General features: G+C 39.3%; 1 protein-coding gene across 3 annotated transcripts in view; it reads left to right on the forward strand.

The window, feature by feature from the left end:
* FLOT2 (flotillin 2) overlaps positions 1-14564 on the forward strand; it is a 136188-nt gene that overhangs the window by 40318 nt on the left and 81306 nt on the right. For all 3 annotated transcript variants that reach the window (XM_085879016.1, XM_085879015.1, XM_085879017.1), the window contains 2 exons: positions 9849-9972; positions 11462-11580. In XM_085879016.1, the coding sequence (XP_085735142.1) occupies positions 9849-9972; positions 11462-11580 (243 nt within the window). The remainder of the gene's footprint in view (positions 1-9848; positions 9973-11461; positions 11581-14564) is intronic.

A 14564-nucleotide genomic window follows, 5' to 3' on the forward strand; every position in this document is an offset into this window, starting at 1 on the left:
TTTATCTGTCTTGCCCTTCTGGAGAAGAAGATTTTTAAAATTTATTCATTTTCAATCCAAGATGGCTGCCGAACCTTGTGACCTATGATATCATAAATTTAAATTCTGCTTTCCATCGTCGATCCGAACAAGTGTGTGAAGTTTCGTGTAAATCGGATAAGGTCTATTTTTATATCCAAGATGGCCGCCAAACCATGTGACTTCTGAGGTAAAAATTTTTTTACCATGTATGCAGAGTTGAGGGAGGAAGGCACTTGCAAATTTTCGCTTCGATGGCTTATGAAATTCCAGAGAAAACATTATTTAATATTTTTTCTTAAATCCAACATGGCAGCCAAACCATGTGACCTATCACTTCGAAATTAACAAACTTGCATCGCATACATGTCACGAATATAGTTCTGAAATCTCGCCTTCATTGGACCAGCGCTTCTGGAGAAGAAGATGTTTGAAGGTTTTAGGGTTTTTTCAAGATGGCCGCCAAACCATGTGACGTATCAACACCAAATTAACAAACTTGAAAGAGGACCTCAGGGGGAATGTGCCTGTAAAGTTTCGCCTCAATCTGCACAGCCGTTCTGGAGAAGAAGATTTTTTTTTTAAAAAACACTAAAAAACAAGATGGCGGCCGAAATACGTCATCAATGACGTCAAGAAAAACATTTTCGTCGGTGATTTTAGGCGTAGATGATGCTCAAAATTTTTCAGATTTTTCCTATACAGCGTTCTACTTGACGAATTTTCATCGGTATATCGCTTCACCTATGACGTCACGAAAAATCACACGTGTTCCCCATAGGGAGCTTAGTAAAATGTATCAAACGAAAAAATTTTCCATTGCACGGTTTCCGAGATACAGATGTCCAAAGTTTATCGCTTTTTTCAAGATGGCGACCGTACCACGTGACCAATGACGTCATAATTATAACGTGATTGTGCTATCAAAAAAGATACATACTATGGTAAAAATTTCCTGTCGATCGGACTTAGTGTCCCAGAGAAAATGATTTTTAAAGCGAAAAAGGGTGCAAAATGCCGGCGGAAAAATAATAATAATAATGCGTAATAATAATAAACAGAAGAAAAACAATAGGGTACCCTGTACTCACAGGGTACCCTAAATAGAACGGCACTTGAGAGAGCGCATACTTCTGCCATGCTGACCATTTTACGTTTTGTATCCCACTTGAGCTGGATCTGCATCCAGACCTTAACCAGAATCTGATCAGCTTGTTCTTGTTATCTACCCAACTCGTCCAAATTTTGTCATCCATCCAAAACTTTTTGAAATATCGCGCTCATTTTGGCCCCATCTCTCAATGGTCAAGAATCACTTAAAAAATTGAAAAATTCCAGTATCCGGGTCTTCACCAAAATCTAATCAATTTGTCCTTGTCGCACATCCAACCTGTCCACCAAATTTCGACCATAACTTTTTGAGATATCCTGCTCACAAATGGGTGAAAACATAACCTCCGTCCACCTTTGATGGTGGAGGTCACGAATAAAATAATTTTAGCCTTCTTCTTACAACCTCTTTTTTTTTTTTATTTCCCTCGAAACTCATAGATATATTATATAGTCCTGTAGCTATCCGAGTTTCAGGAGAAACACTTTTACACCTCCTAGTGGTGGAAATATCACTTTCCATTGTCATTGCTGTGAGAATGTGACATTTGTGCTGAAAGCTTTTGTAAACATATTTTCATGACTTTTAAATTGTATAGCCAACACCAATGAAAATATGAAGTATTTCTCAGATATCCCAGATAACCTATATTTATTGACAATTGTCATAAAAATTTGAAGTTCTTTATAAGATGCGATCAACAAGATTTGAAGCTTCCAACAAAAACTAAAACTCACAAGCTGCATCTATTTTGCAATGTATATGCAAGTAATTCGTACTATATTTAGAAAGAAACAACGAGTGAAACAAACAAAATCTGATGTAAAATAAATATTTAATAACTAGGTTGATAATATTCCATAACAGTTGTCTATAAATTTTAATGAGAAGCGGTAACTTTTTTGCGTGTGTAATCAGAAGTTGCTCATTTGATGAATTGTTCTTCTGGATATATTTTTACTTTCTACTAGTCACAAAGGCTAATGAAAAGTTTCAACACAGTATTGCATAAATGTCTTCCTATTTAAGTACGTAACATATTTGGCTCATGGAAGAGTAAGGTAATAGAGAAAGAAGGCAACCGACTGATAGTGCTGCTACAGGTGGACACAAGAAGAAGAGGAAAAAGAATAAAGGAGAGGAAAAACAGAAACAGTGACTTGTAAGTTAGAGGGTTGGTTTAGGTTGGGGAGAGTGAAAGGGGGTGGAAGGGATTGAGGAAGGAACAAAAGAGTGGAGGTCTTGGATAATTTCCAAGTATATTTCTTGTAATAATAATATTGTAATAATTTGTAGGTGTTTATATGGATACAAGGTGCTTGTATTTCTTATTACCCTACGCACATGAAGCAAAAAGCAGGGTTAAGAAAATCGGTTCATATCTGTCTGCAAACGCCAGTTTATGATTAAGGAACAACTTATTTAAATTGAATGCTATATTTTGAACATGAATCGGGAAAACAAACCTGTCATTTAGCAGTACTTTGTTTCTCAATTTGCCCTGATTGCACCTTTTCAGAGAAGAGTGAAATTTTTTTTACTCTGCCTGCCTGGCAGTTAAACAAAATTGAAAATCATTCCAAACAGGAAACCTGTTATAAAGGACACAAAGAACAGGCATGAAGAACTAATGTAATGTGTTAAATAAGGTAATAAATAATAGACACTGCATCATTGGTGGTAAAATGGCAGGTAAATTCCGGAATCAATTTTATTGATACGACTTTTACAATTTTTATTTTGTTTAAATTGAATCATATGTTTGAACACTTTAGAACACAAATCACCTTCTTTACACTTCCGATAATGTCTAGTTTTTCAGTACTTGGATATGTTATATAGAGTGGTGTATAAAATTGTTTCAAAACTTCCAGAATTTTTTTAAACGATCTTTAAAATCATTATTTTATTAAAATGGAAGTATATATTTGAACACTGCATGAAGGTATAGTGTTCTCTGAACTCTGTTGTATTCATGTGTTTTTAAATGTTAAAGTAAGAAAAATTGCAGGGTTTAAACTCATCTCAAAGATTAATATTGCTATCATGTGTCATAGAATTCTTGGGTGAGCCATAATTGGCAGACTGGATTTGTAATACTAACGTGCACTTAGTTTCTAATTGAAATTTGGAGATGTGAATTATATTATTTTTCAACTGAAAACTGTGGGAAATTCATCTTTCATTCTAAAACCAAAACCGGAAAATTGTTTTATCCCCAAAATATATTTTGGCTATTCCGGTGGATAGCATCTTCTCTTTTTTTTTGTCCGCTTATGGATGGCTAAGACTTGCATTTCCTCTTGCTGCATTTCCTCAACACATGTGCAACCTCCAGGGTTTGGTCCAGTACTATTTGATGTGTGAGATCTTTAAAACATCCTTCATTAAACACATTTATCCATCAACATGACACTATTTCATATAATTGTTTTTTTGCTCACTTTATGCATCATTAAACATACCATGATCCTCTTGCCTGAAGGTTGCACATCATGTTGTGCTCATACTGCATTGACAGCAGTTCAAGGCAATTATTACAGGAGGGCCTTGCGTTCGTGGGTTTCCCCTTCCTGGATTTGCTCTATTGCGATGAATCTATTGAGGCAAGGTTTGCAGATTGCGGTCAATGTGCTCAAATAATCACCTATTCACCGATTTACCTATTCATTTCTTTTTGACAATATGTGCCATCAACACAATAACCCTCCAACACATCATCTCGTCTTTATCGTTGCCATCATCAACTTCGCCATTGCATTATTGGATCAGGTTTATCATCATTATTAAATGTGAGTTTCATGCTCTTAATAGCCCAAGAAAATAAACTTTATTTTATGTTCTTGATAACACTTTATTCATGAAAATAAATGGCACAAAAATAAATAAATGCACAAACGTGTTAATTAAGGGTCCAGTTTGGCAAAAAGGGGTGACATATCTTAAAGTTCCCATTCATCTTATATTCCCCATTACTCCTTAAGTTTGCACATTGTGGATTTGTAGTTCACGGGGATTTTCAAGAACATAACCCCTGTTAATGACAAGGTCCTCCTGTATTCTTTAACTGCCCCAATGTATGTATATTTCATTCTTTTATTTTCATTGCTTTTATATCATTAAGGCTTCTGGAAATCTGATCTATTTGATGTTATGTAGTAAATCTCGGTATCCAATGGAATATCTCTTTTGCTCATCGCTGAACATTCAGCCTTGGTGTTGCGGATTTCAGTCTCATTCGCAGCACGTGTACTGTCGTTGTCATTTAATGCATGAGGTGCTTCAGTATGTGGTTCTTTCTACTTAAATTGGTGATTGTTGGGGCATTTGCATGAGTGCTGTTGCATAACACAGATGTAAATGCATGTAGCACTTGTGTAAATATACATTTGCATTGGTGTTACATTTGCATTTGCACAGAGGAAATCTTGGGTACAAAAGGTTGTACATACATTTTGGGACATATAAGACATGGCAAAGATTAATAAGCAAAATATCCTCTTGAAAGAGGTCTTCCTTTTGTGATATCATCGTTGGGCCTTAAAACTGGATGGCAAAGTTGAGGGAAAAGAACATGACAAAAGTGAAGGATTTCAATTGCAAGTTTTTATTTTATTTTATTTTTTCTAACACTAACGACATTACGGAGGCGTTTGTATTCCGGGAAATGACCCACTGTCCTGAGCAAAAGCTAATGCACAGTATAAAATGAAATTTTAACTTGACTAAAATTTTGATTTGCACTATATTTAAGCTTCCCACTATAGGATGAAGGAAGGCTTACACCTGTTGTAGGTTTGTTTCTACAATTAGTGGCCCCAGGTTTTAATGGTATCTCAGAGTTCTTTAGATCCCAAGGAGTACTAAACCACCATTTGTTTTGTTTTTTTTCTTCCTTTATTTTCCTAAAAATGTCTGAGCTGCATCTCGGATCAGGCTGGGACTTTCAGAATGAAATTTTGCATCAATAATAGGAATGAAAAAGTGTGGGGTTGACTTTTTTGACCTTGACCTAATTCTTCAGGTCATCACCTAATTAGAGACATTTAATATTTTTCACCATTATTTGACTAAGGTTTGTGTGATCAGAACGAAATTGTCCTCTTGATAGCCTCGAGTCAGGTGCATTTATGGTAAATTTACATCAAACCCCTCCGAGTTAAAGGTCGAGATCAAAATGGCAGTCTGAAAGAAACAGAACGCGTTTTTACTTCATTTATTTGTCATCGCTCAATTTTTCGAATGTGGAATCTCAGACTGCTTTGCCTTCCAAGATGTTCTTGCATCATAATAATGTACCTGCACTGAAGGTGTGCATCTAGTATTTGATTCGTGTTACAGTGACTCATTCATTTTTCTTTATATTTTGCGAATATTTGAAATAAAACAAATATGTGAACACTATTAACCCTCAGTGGGGTCCTTCCACAGAGAGCCAATAGACGCAGCGTATACTGCAAGGTTTATTTACAGGGAGCTCGTCCGCCAACACGATTTGGAGCCCGAAGCATGCTTCTCCTTGCAAGACTTTCATTTTATTTATGAGTCACTCAATATTCAATAGTGACTTTTATTCTACACCATCAAGACTATTTCAGTGAAATGGATTTTGTTTGGTTGGCTGAACAACCATGATGATAATGCATATTTTCTCTTCTGCTTGCCATCTGTGATGCCATTTTAAAGCGACGGTGCTCGATGCAGAGAAACCGTCTTTTTCACCAACTACTGAAGAGATGAAGGAAGGAGCCATCAACCGGACTTCATTTACATGTCATTACGTTTTAAATGAATTTTTATGGTTTTTGTTATCATTGCTGACTTGTACATCCCTATCATCCAAGCTGATTTCTTGAAGCATTTTAGATTGTTGGTGGACATCAAAAACGAAAAGCTCCTCTACTCTTCCACAAATCTTTGTGTCAAAGGTGTCACCTCATACTTACCTTCTGTCAGTCCAATGTTTGATAAGTCCAACCACGTGGCCGATAATGATGCCATCCTTCAACAGTACGCAGAAATAACTCTGGATTCCTTCGTTGAAGTGGCATTTAAACACTCCACTACTCACTACATTGACACGCGTGATCCTCCATTCAAGACTCGATCATGTCGGGGTCTCCATTTCTGGTGATAATTGCTTTCAGGGTGCTGGTTATGATGATGGTGTTCAAACCAGAACAAAACAAATCTCACTCACATTTAAAACTCAGACTTGTTGTAAATGAAATCCAGTTGATGATTACTCCTTCCATCATCTCTCCAGCGGTTGGTGAAGAAGAAAGGGTTTATTGGCATCGAGCTGCCATTGCTTTGAAATGGTGTCAAAGGTGGCTTGCAGAAAAGAAAATTTTTGTTGTCATCATGGTTGTTCATCCAAACAAACTAAATCCACTTCGCTCAATAGTCTTTATGGTGTAACAAAAAAACAAAGGCACTGAAATATTGATGTGTTGAATGACTTGTGAATAAAATGAAAGTCTTTCAAATAAAAGCATGCTTAAAGCTCCAAAGGATGTCATCGGACGAGCTTTCTGGAAGTAAACCTTACGGTATCCGCTCCGTCAATTGGCTCTCTGTAAGGACTCCACTAATTGGCTAATAGTGTTCACACGTTTGCTTTATTACAAACACTAGCAAATACCGCCCGTCGCTTCACTGATGGGAATACTAAAGGGGGGAGAGAGAGGAAAAGGGGGGTGGGGAGTGGGGGAGGAGAGAGAGAGAGAGAGAGAGAGACAGAGACACAGAGACACAGAGACACAGAGACACAGAGACACAGAGACACAGAGACACAGAGACACAGAGACACAGAGACACAGAGACACAGAGACACAGAGACACAGAGACACAGAGACACAGAGACACAGAGACACAGAGACACAGAGACACAGAGACACAGAGACACAGATAGATAGATAGATAGATAGATAGATAGATAGATAGATAGATAGATAGATAGATAGATAGATATGGTGTGAGGTGAGAGGGAGGAAGGCAGACGGACGGTGAAGCGTTAATTCCGATTCATACTGTTTCATCAAAATTAATCTGCATAGAATAACAGTGAAGATTAAAACAAAATAATGTCTGAAATCCATTTTCTACCGGTCATATTATAAACACTGCCCGGATGCATCTGGAGCCAAGCCGTCCAGACAAAAACAGCCAAGGGACAAACACCGTCCAGACACGTCCGAGGACAAACACTGCCTGGATAGGAGTTTCTCTGTACGTGTCTGGGCATAAACATCGCGCAGGGACAAACACTGCCCGGATATGTCCAGAGACAGAGAGAGGGAGAGAGGGGAGGGTGCTGCACTGCATTGGGGGGAGGTAGAGCAAGGATGGGACAGAGCTTGGTAACGGAGTATGAACCACTCGCTCAGAGTGACGGAGCACGAACCACTCGCTCAGGGTGACGTGCGGAAAAAGCATCCACAGTGAGTGAACGATTCGCTCAGAACGACAGAGCACGGTACCGCTATCGACAATGGGCGCTCGGCAAGTGGCTTCAGCACTCATGCAAGCACTCCAATTAAATGGTTGATAAGGAATGGTTGGCCAGGCTGTTTCTGTATATCATATAGGATCCTTTTAACTTTAAAGCCGGTCTTCACCCCGCATGCAGCAGTTGATGAAATAAAATGAATTCGTTCAAATAATGACTTTATCCACAAAAGAGTTGCTGTTTAATGCAGAACAACCCTGGAGACATCGCAAAGTTTAATCGCCCGTGAAATAAACGTTGCAAAAATCCGCCATGGTGCCTACTCATCAGTGCACCTGTCACGTGGTACATCAGTTCAGGATCTGCGCAAATGTTAGTACTTTTTCTCTTGTTTTAAACGTCCGTTTTTCACGAGATTTGCTTTGATGCCCTGTAGAGCACCTCACGAAACCTCCAAAAATATACACAGATCTGGCAAATGTTATGTCCCTCTGTGGGGCAGAGCGTGAGGTCTAGCAGTGAATGCATTAAATCATATAGCTTTTGTTTTGTGAACAAAAGGTAGTAAATTTTGGCATGTTCCTAAAATATATATTTTTTTGTTCTCAATATAATTGTCCAAAGAGGAGAAAAAGATGAGTTTAATGCTTTTGGAAATTTCACATTTTCTTGTGTATGTATGGAAAAGGAAGGAACATAGCCTTGCTTGCTTAAAATAAATAGGTATATCCATCCGTTGGAACCATACTCTGCGCAGAGTGCTGCATAAGCAGTCTCCTGGGCTATTGGGCACAATCTTGGACGGGTCGCCACCCCGACACAGGATACCGACAAGCTGGTACTCATTTTGCTGACCTCAGAAGGATGACAGGCTGAATCAACCCCACCTGATATAAATTCAACAGCCAAGCAGAATTTGAACTCGGGACTGTGGGATCCCAAACCCACCACTCTAGCGATTTAAGCTAACACTAGGCATATAGGTATATCGGCTTAGTTATAAGATTAGTCATTGCTTTAAATTATCAGATTTCACAAGAGATTTCGATACTGATTTCGTCCAGACAATATCTGATCCTCAAAACCGAAATGATGTTTCAATGATGTACTTTTAATTAGTCGTGAAAGTAGATCATGGAAAATCGTATCAAAAATGCATGAAATCACTCCAAGCTCATAATTTGAAAACTATAGTACTTACAAAAGTGATGTACCCAGTGATTCATAGCTATGATGGAGACATTCGATAATATGAGTGAGAAAAGTGGGGAAAAAAAGAAAAGAAAAACTTTATCGTTAAGAAATCATTGCGGCCTACTGCAAGTCGAGGTATAGTTGAGCAGGCCAAAAAATGTAGCTGCTTCAGACCCCAGCGATGTTATCTTGGATATACCTTAAGACCCCATATAGAGCAGTGACCGAGGATGCGCCTGAAAAAGGATATAATTTTATAAGGCCATTATCTTCAAAAGGGGTGTTTTAATTAACCCAAACACCCAATTTTCACTCTTGCCCTTCCTTGGAGTTTTCTTAGTTTGCATGTAAAGTTTCAGGCTGCTTGGTTTTTTTTTTTTGGTTTTGGAGTTATGGAGGGGACACACACACACACACACACACACACACACACACACACACACACACACACACACACACACACACACACACACACACGGAAAATGTAAAGTAAAATAAAAATAACGAGTCATGATAGTGTGACCGAATTTACTGAACACACATTTTTGATCACAACTTGAATAATTTTCATGATGTTGGGTTTTCTGGATAGATTGCGTAGATGGGTACATATGTTCTTCATTTACACTCTATCCCTAAATGGTGAAGTCAAGGCCATATCGTGTTCCAAAAAAAAGTGGACATCATTGTATCATCGGCACGGAAGAGGCTTACCCTTGTCAATCGCTTTGTGATCGCAGATGTGTGATTGCAGATGTGTTTAATGTAGGCATTCCTTAAAATAGCATCAGATGGGCACTTTCCTTGACCTGCCCTTACAAAACATTTATTGAAATACTGCCTTCATGAAGATGTATAGTCCTATTTTTCGATTTTAAATATGGGTGAAGTTAATGGGTGTAATCCTTAATTTTACTCCTTTGTGAATGGATGCAGCTTTGTGTTGAACTATCTTGGCAGAAGTAATGCAGCATTTGTATGGATTTTCATTTTTCATTCCTTGGGTGAGCTCCAGCAGTGTTGCTGCCTGCAGTTAAAATTGTACATTTTATTTTTCTGCCTCATTATCCTTAGATCAAGGTGATGACAGAGCATGAGTTGCTGGCATTGGCATGTGAGCAGTTCTTGGGGAAGACTGTCCAAGAGATCAAGACCGTCGTGTTACAAACCCTTGAAGGACACCTTCGTTCCATCCTTGGTATCTGTTGTGAAATATGTTGCGTTTTTAACATGGCTAAGGGACAATTTCCTTTGCAGCTTTAACTTCTATTAGAAGAAATTTCTCAGAAGAAAGTGTTGAAGATATCTTCTTCCACCACAGTCATAGATGTCATATGTGGTAGAGCAGCCAAGTTTTTGCTGTTACTTTTGGTAGTGGTGGGCAAAGGTTTAATTTGGATCCTTTTTGATGATGGTTGTGATTTTGCTTTTTCCTGTTTGGTGTTTCTGTTTAAGCATACAGCTCATTATTCTGAGATTCCAAATTGAAACTGGAACAGCACTTGGTAAAGCGCATACACGCATACTTCTGCCAGGCTGAATAGTTTACGTTTTGTATCCCACTGATGGGTCAGATCTGAATCCGGACCTAAACCAAAATCGAATCTACAGGGTGTCCCAAAAGTCACCTGGGGATTTAGAAATTAAATAACATTTCTGTTTTTTAATAATCTGTTTTTCTTTTCTTTTCAGAATTTAGATTAACATTTGGAAATTACCCATGGAAAAATTCACAACTGAACAAAACCAAAATCGTGGAATTTTATTTTAAATTTAATCGATCAATTAGTCTCACCCAAAGAGCATGGACACCAAATAATTTCGCGAAATTCAGAAATTTCTTGGCCATCACGTTCTCCTGATTTGACGCCTCCCGATTATTTTCTTTGGGGTTACCTCAAGGAGCGTGTATACATCAATAAGCCCCATACAATTCAGCAGCTCAAGGACAACATCTGTGCAGAAATTCGAGGGCTGCAGCCAGTTATTGTCCGCTGTTATGGAAAATGGTGTCGAAAGAGCCCGTCTCTGCGAAGCCGAAAATGGAGGACATCTAAGCTGCATCATTTTTCATAAATAAAGCAAATTTATCTCCATTTTGTAAATTTTCTTTTGGTTGAAAAATAACCATAAATTATTAAACAAATGTTATTTAATTTCTAATTCCCTTGGTGACTTTTGGGACACCCTGTACTTGTTCTTGTCACCAACCCAACTTGAACACCAAGTTTTGTCATAACCTATCCATAACTTTTTGAGATATCCTGTGATATTTCGTTTTTGGCCCCCATCTTTTAATGGTGAAGAATCATTAAAAAAATTATAGTATCCAGATCTGGATCTTCACCAAAATCTAATCAATTTGTCCTTGGCACACACCCAACTTGTCCACCAAATTTAGTCCAAATCCACCTTTATCTTTTTGAGATATCATGCTCACAGACAAATAAACAAACGGGTGAATACATAACGTCCTTCCACCTTCAGTGGTGGAGTTGATGACATTCATCATTCTTATTTGTCCATACACACTAATGTTCTTGTAATTTATATAAATGTACACTGATGGGCAAGGGGTGCTGCAGTTTGGTTTTAGTCACTACTTCCTCCTTGGAAAATGCGATTTTAGTGTGATTAATTATTCTGACCAATTGCTTGTAACATCGGGGAGTCCTCTCCTGTGCCAGGGACACTCACCGTTGAGGCAGTATTCCAGGACAGAGACCAGTTTGCCCAGCTTGTTCGGGAGGTTGCATCGCCAGATGTGGGCAGGATGGGCATTGAGATTCTAAGCTTCACCATCAAGGCAAGTCTCGCATTGAAATTTTGTATTACTTTCACCAGGTTTTTGTTTGTTCTATGGCAATTAAAGATCATTCCTTTTACTTGCACTGCAGTGAAATGAACTGGCTAAGTGCCAGTCAGTTTGCAAAGACATGGTCATCTCTGCCTTGGGAAAGAGTTATCAAATATTTGATGTTTTCAGCAACATGATCTTTGCATTTTTGGGAGGCATCTTCAACAGTGCTCTTCTGTTAAACTGTCAACCCTCCACCATCCCCTCCTCCCTCTCCCTGATAATTTAGCTCCTCCATGATGTTCAACTTGTGTATTTTAAATGAACATACCTCCCACAAAGTGACTACTTTTTGTTATTTACTTTTATTCTTCAGAGCATTTGCGCAAAAATAATATGACTATAGATTTGGGAGACTACGGGTTATGGATGGTGAGGTGCCATCAGTGTTTGCATCTCCTCAACAAAGCCTTTCAGGCAGCTACAAGTTCACTGACATCACCTTGAACTAATGTGTATCTTGCTTTTCTTGAAGAAACGTTAACACCCATACTTTCAGTGAGGTCATTCACAAGATCTCTACTGGATCATCATCATCTGTTATGTAGAAAACACACCCCAAGGTACTCAACACACCTCTGGAGATTTTGGCCTTTCTTCCTTGATCACGTAATTATTTTGTCAACCACCAATTTCACAAATCGTCCTCTGAGTCTTGCGCACAGCTCCTGCTCAAACTTGAAATCAGGCTGCAATCTTCGGAATGGAGTGGCCTTCTTGAGCTAACACTGATTTATATATGCTTGTCATGTGATATTTCCTTCACAGGAGCCATAGTATTCACCACACTACAATGATGTCACTTTCAATGCTTTTAAATAGTAGTCATTGTGCTGGTGTAGCACTTTATGATTGTTTACATGGCAACCAATCACAGTGTACTATATCAACACATACTGTAACTATTATTGAGCGTTTTAATTTTATACATTTGGTGCAATTCTTTCACATGTTATTTGTGGTTTTTGTTTTCTTTTTTTTCCCTCCATTAGAGTGAGGCTCATGAAAGAGTGAGGTTAAAGTGACCATGGGGTAAGGGGCAACAATTGGGCACAACCAATGAGAGACGGACACAGAAAATGGACGAACAAACGGCTTCGCGATCCACCTTTCATAAGCCCTGGGCGAAAGGTGGGGCGACGACCCGAAGTGACGCGCTGTCATCCGAATCGTGCCCTTCCATTGGATCCCGGCCCTGCCCTGCCAAGCTCCTGGAACTGGAAGCGGCCTCGTTCTTACATCTGGCGCGACGTGGCCGGGAGCCTTTCACCGAACTCTCGGGCCGTGTTCTGGCGACTGGACGAAGATCGTGTCGATCCCGCATGCCCGTTCAGGGCACCCCCGGCGAGCTGCAGTTGGTGCTGTTAACATGCTTTCCCCGTCCCCACGCCACATGGTCCAAGTGGCCTGGGCCGCGCAGCACGCTCATTTGGTGTCAAATTGCATCGATCTATATACCTAATTACTTTACATAAGTAAGGCTATCATCTCTCCTCCATATATACACAAGAATATATGAAATTATGAAGCATTGAACTTAATTTTTTTTGACTGTTGAGTGAACAAAAGATTCACGAATGTGCCAAAATTAACCAGCTTCATTGAGCTGGTTTCACTGAGTGCAACGGAAATAACTTGATTTGGTGCAATGAAAATGATTAACCAGCGGTATTGACGTGAAGGTGGCCATGCCTGGCTTCTCTGTGGGGAATCTCCAGAGTTAGGAAGGCAGAATAAATGGAATTAAAAGAATGAATCAACAATTTACATCATGGGAGGATTAAGGTAAGTGAAGGAATGGATTGTGGAGAGTGAAGCAATTTTGAAAATTCCCACTTAATTTTTTCCTACTTCTTCTGTCAGGCATGCATTTTCCCTTTAATACATATTAAGAATCGATGGGATTTTGAAGTTACATTTAAACAATGTTTTTCAGGAATGCGTGTGTGCGTGCGTGCATTGGAAACGTTCTGATCTGTGAACCCCAAACACAGAATCATCAACTGATCAGTCAGTCGAGGCTTAACTTATACACACGTGTGTGTGCGTGTGTGTGTGCGTGTGTGCGTGCGTGCGTGCGTGCGTGCGTGCGTGCGCGCGCATGTGTTGTTGATTGGTATCCACATTTGTGGATTTCAGAATGTGGAATGGTCCTCCCAGGGCAGGCTCAAAGTATCCACATTCCTTTTGGTAAGGGGTTATGATTTATGGACCAAGCTGTGAAGTTTTCTGTTCTCAGTTTTGTGCTGAGGGATCTCTTCAGGATCGTCGCTGAGCCTCGGACAGCTTCAAACTGTAGTTCATTTGTAATAATTTTCCCAGGGATGTTTTTTTTAGCTCATTGTAAAGTAGTTTCGGGAAGCTTATGGGATGGTGCATCGTCCGTCCATCCTTCCGTCCACAAATACTTGTAACTTCTCAAACTACACATGATTTCAATGAAATTTGACCACAACCTTCATCACCCCTGATGGCATATAAAATAAAAACGGGGTCTGAAGGGGTTGACAGAGGGAGTTTACAAGGGGGGAGGGGGAGGTGATTTCCTCCCCAAAGAGGTATTTGCTTTCTTCTCAGAAACTGGACACACAATTCCGATGAAACTTCATGACAACCTTAATCGCCCATGACATACCAAAGTTTGTTCATAGCATTAGCAAAATCGGGCTCTAAGGGGATTTAAGGAGGGGTTGCCCACAAAAATGTGTATTTGCAGCTTTCTTCTCCAAAACCACACATACAATTCCGATGAAACTGGACCACCATCTTCACCAACCGTAATGTACTAAAGTTTGTTCAGGACATTGAAAAAAAAATTGGGGTCTTGTAGGGTCTATGGGGGGAGGGGGGTTGCTACCCAAAATATGTATTTGCTTTCTTTTCTGAAACCACACACACAATTTTGATTAAACTTCACCACAACCTTTATCACC

The sequence above is a fragment of the Eptatretus burgeri genome, chromosome 4, assembly GCF_056783735.1.
Source record: "Eptatretus burgeri isolate ZD-2024b chromosome 4, Ebu_testis_v1, whole genome shotgun sequence".
Classification (NCBI taxonomy): domain Eukaryota; kingdom Metazoa; phylum Chordata; class Myxini; order Myxiniformes; family Myxinidae; genus Eptatretus; species Eptatretus burgeri.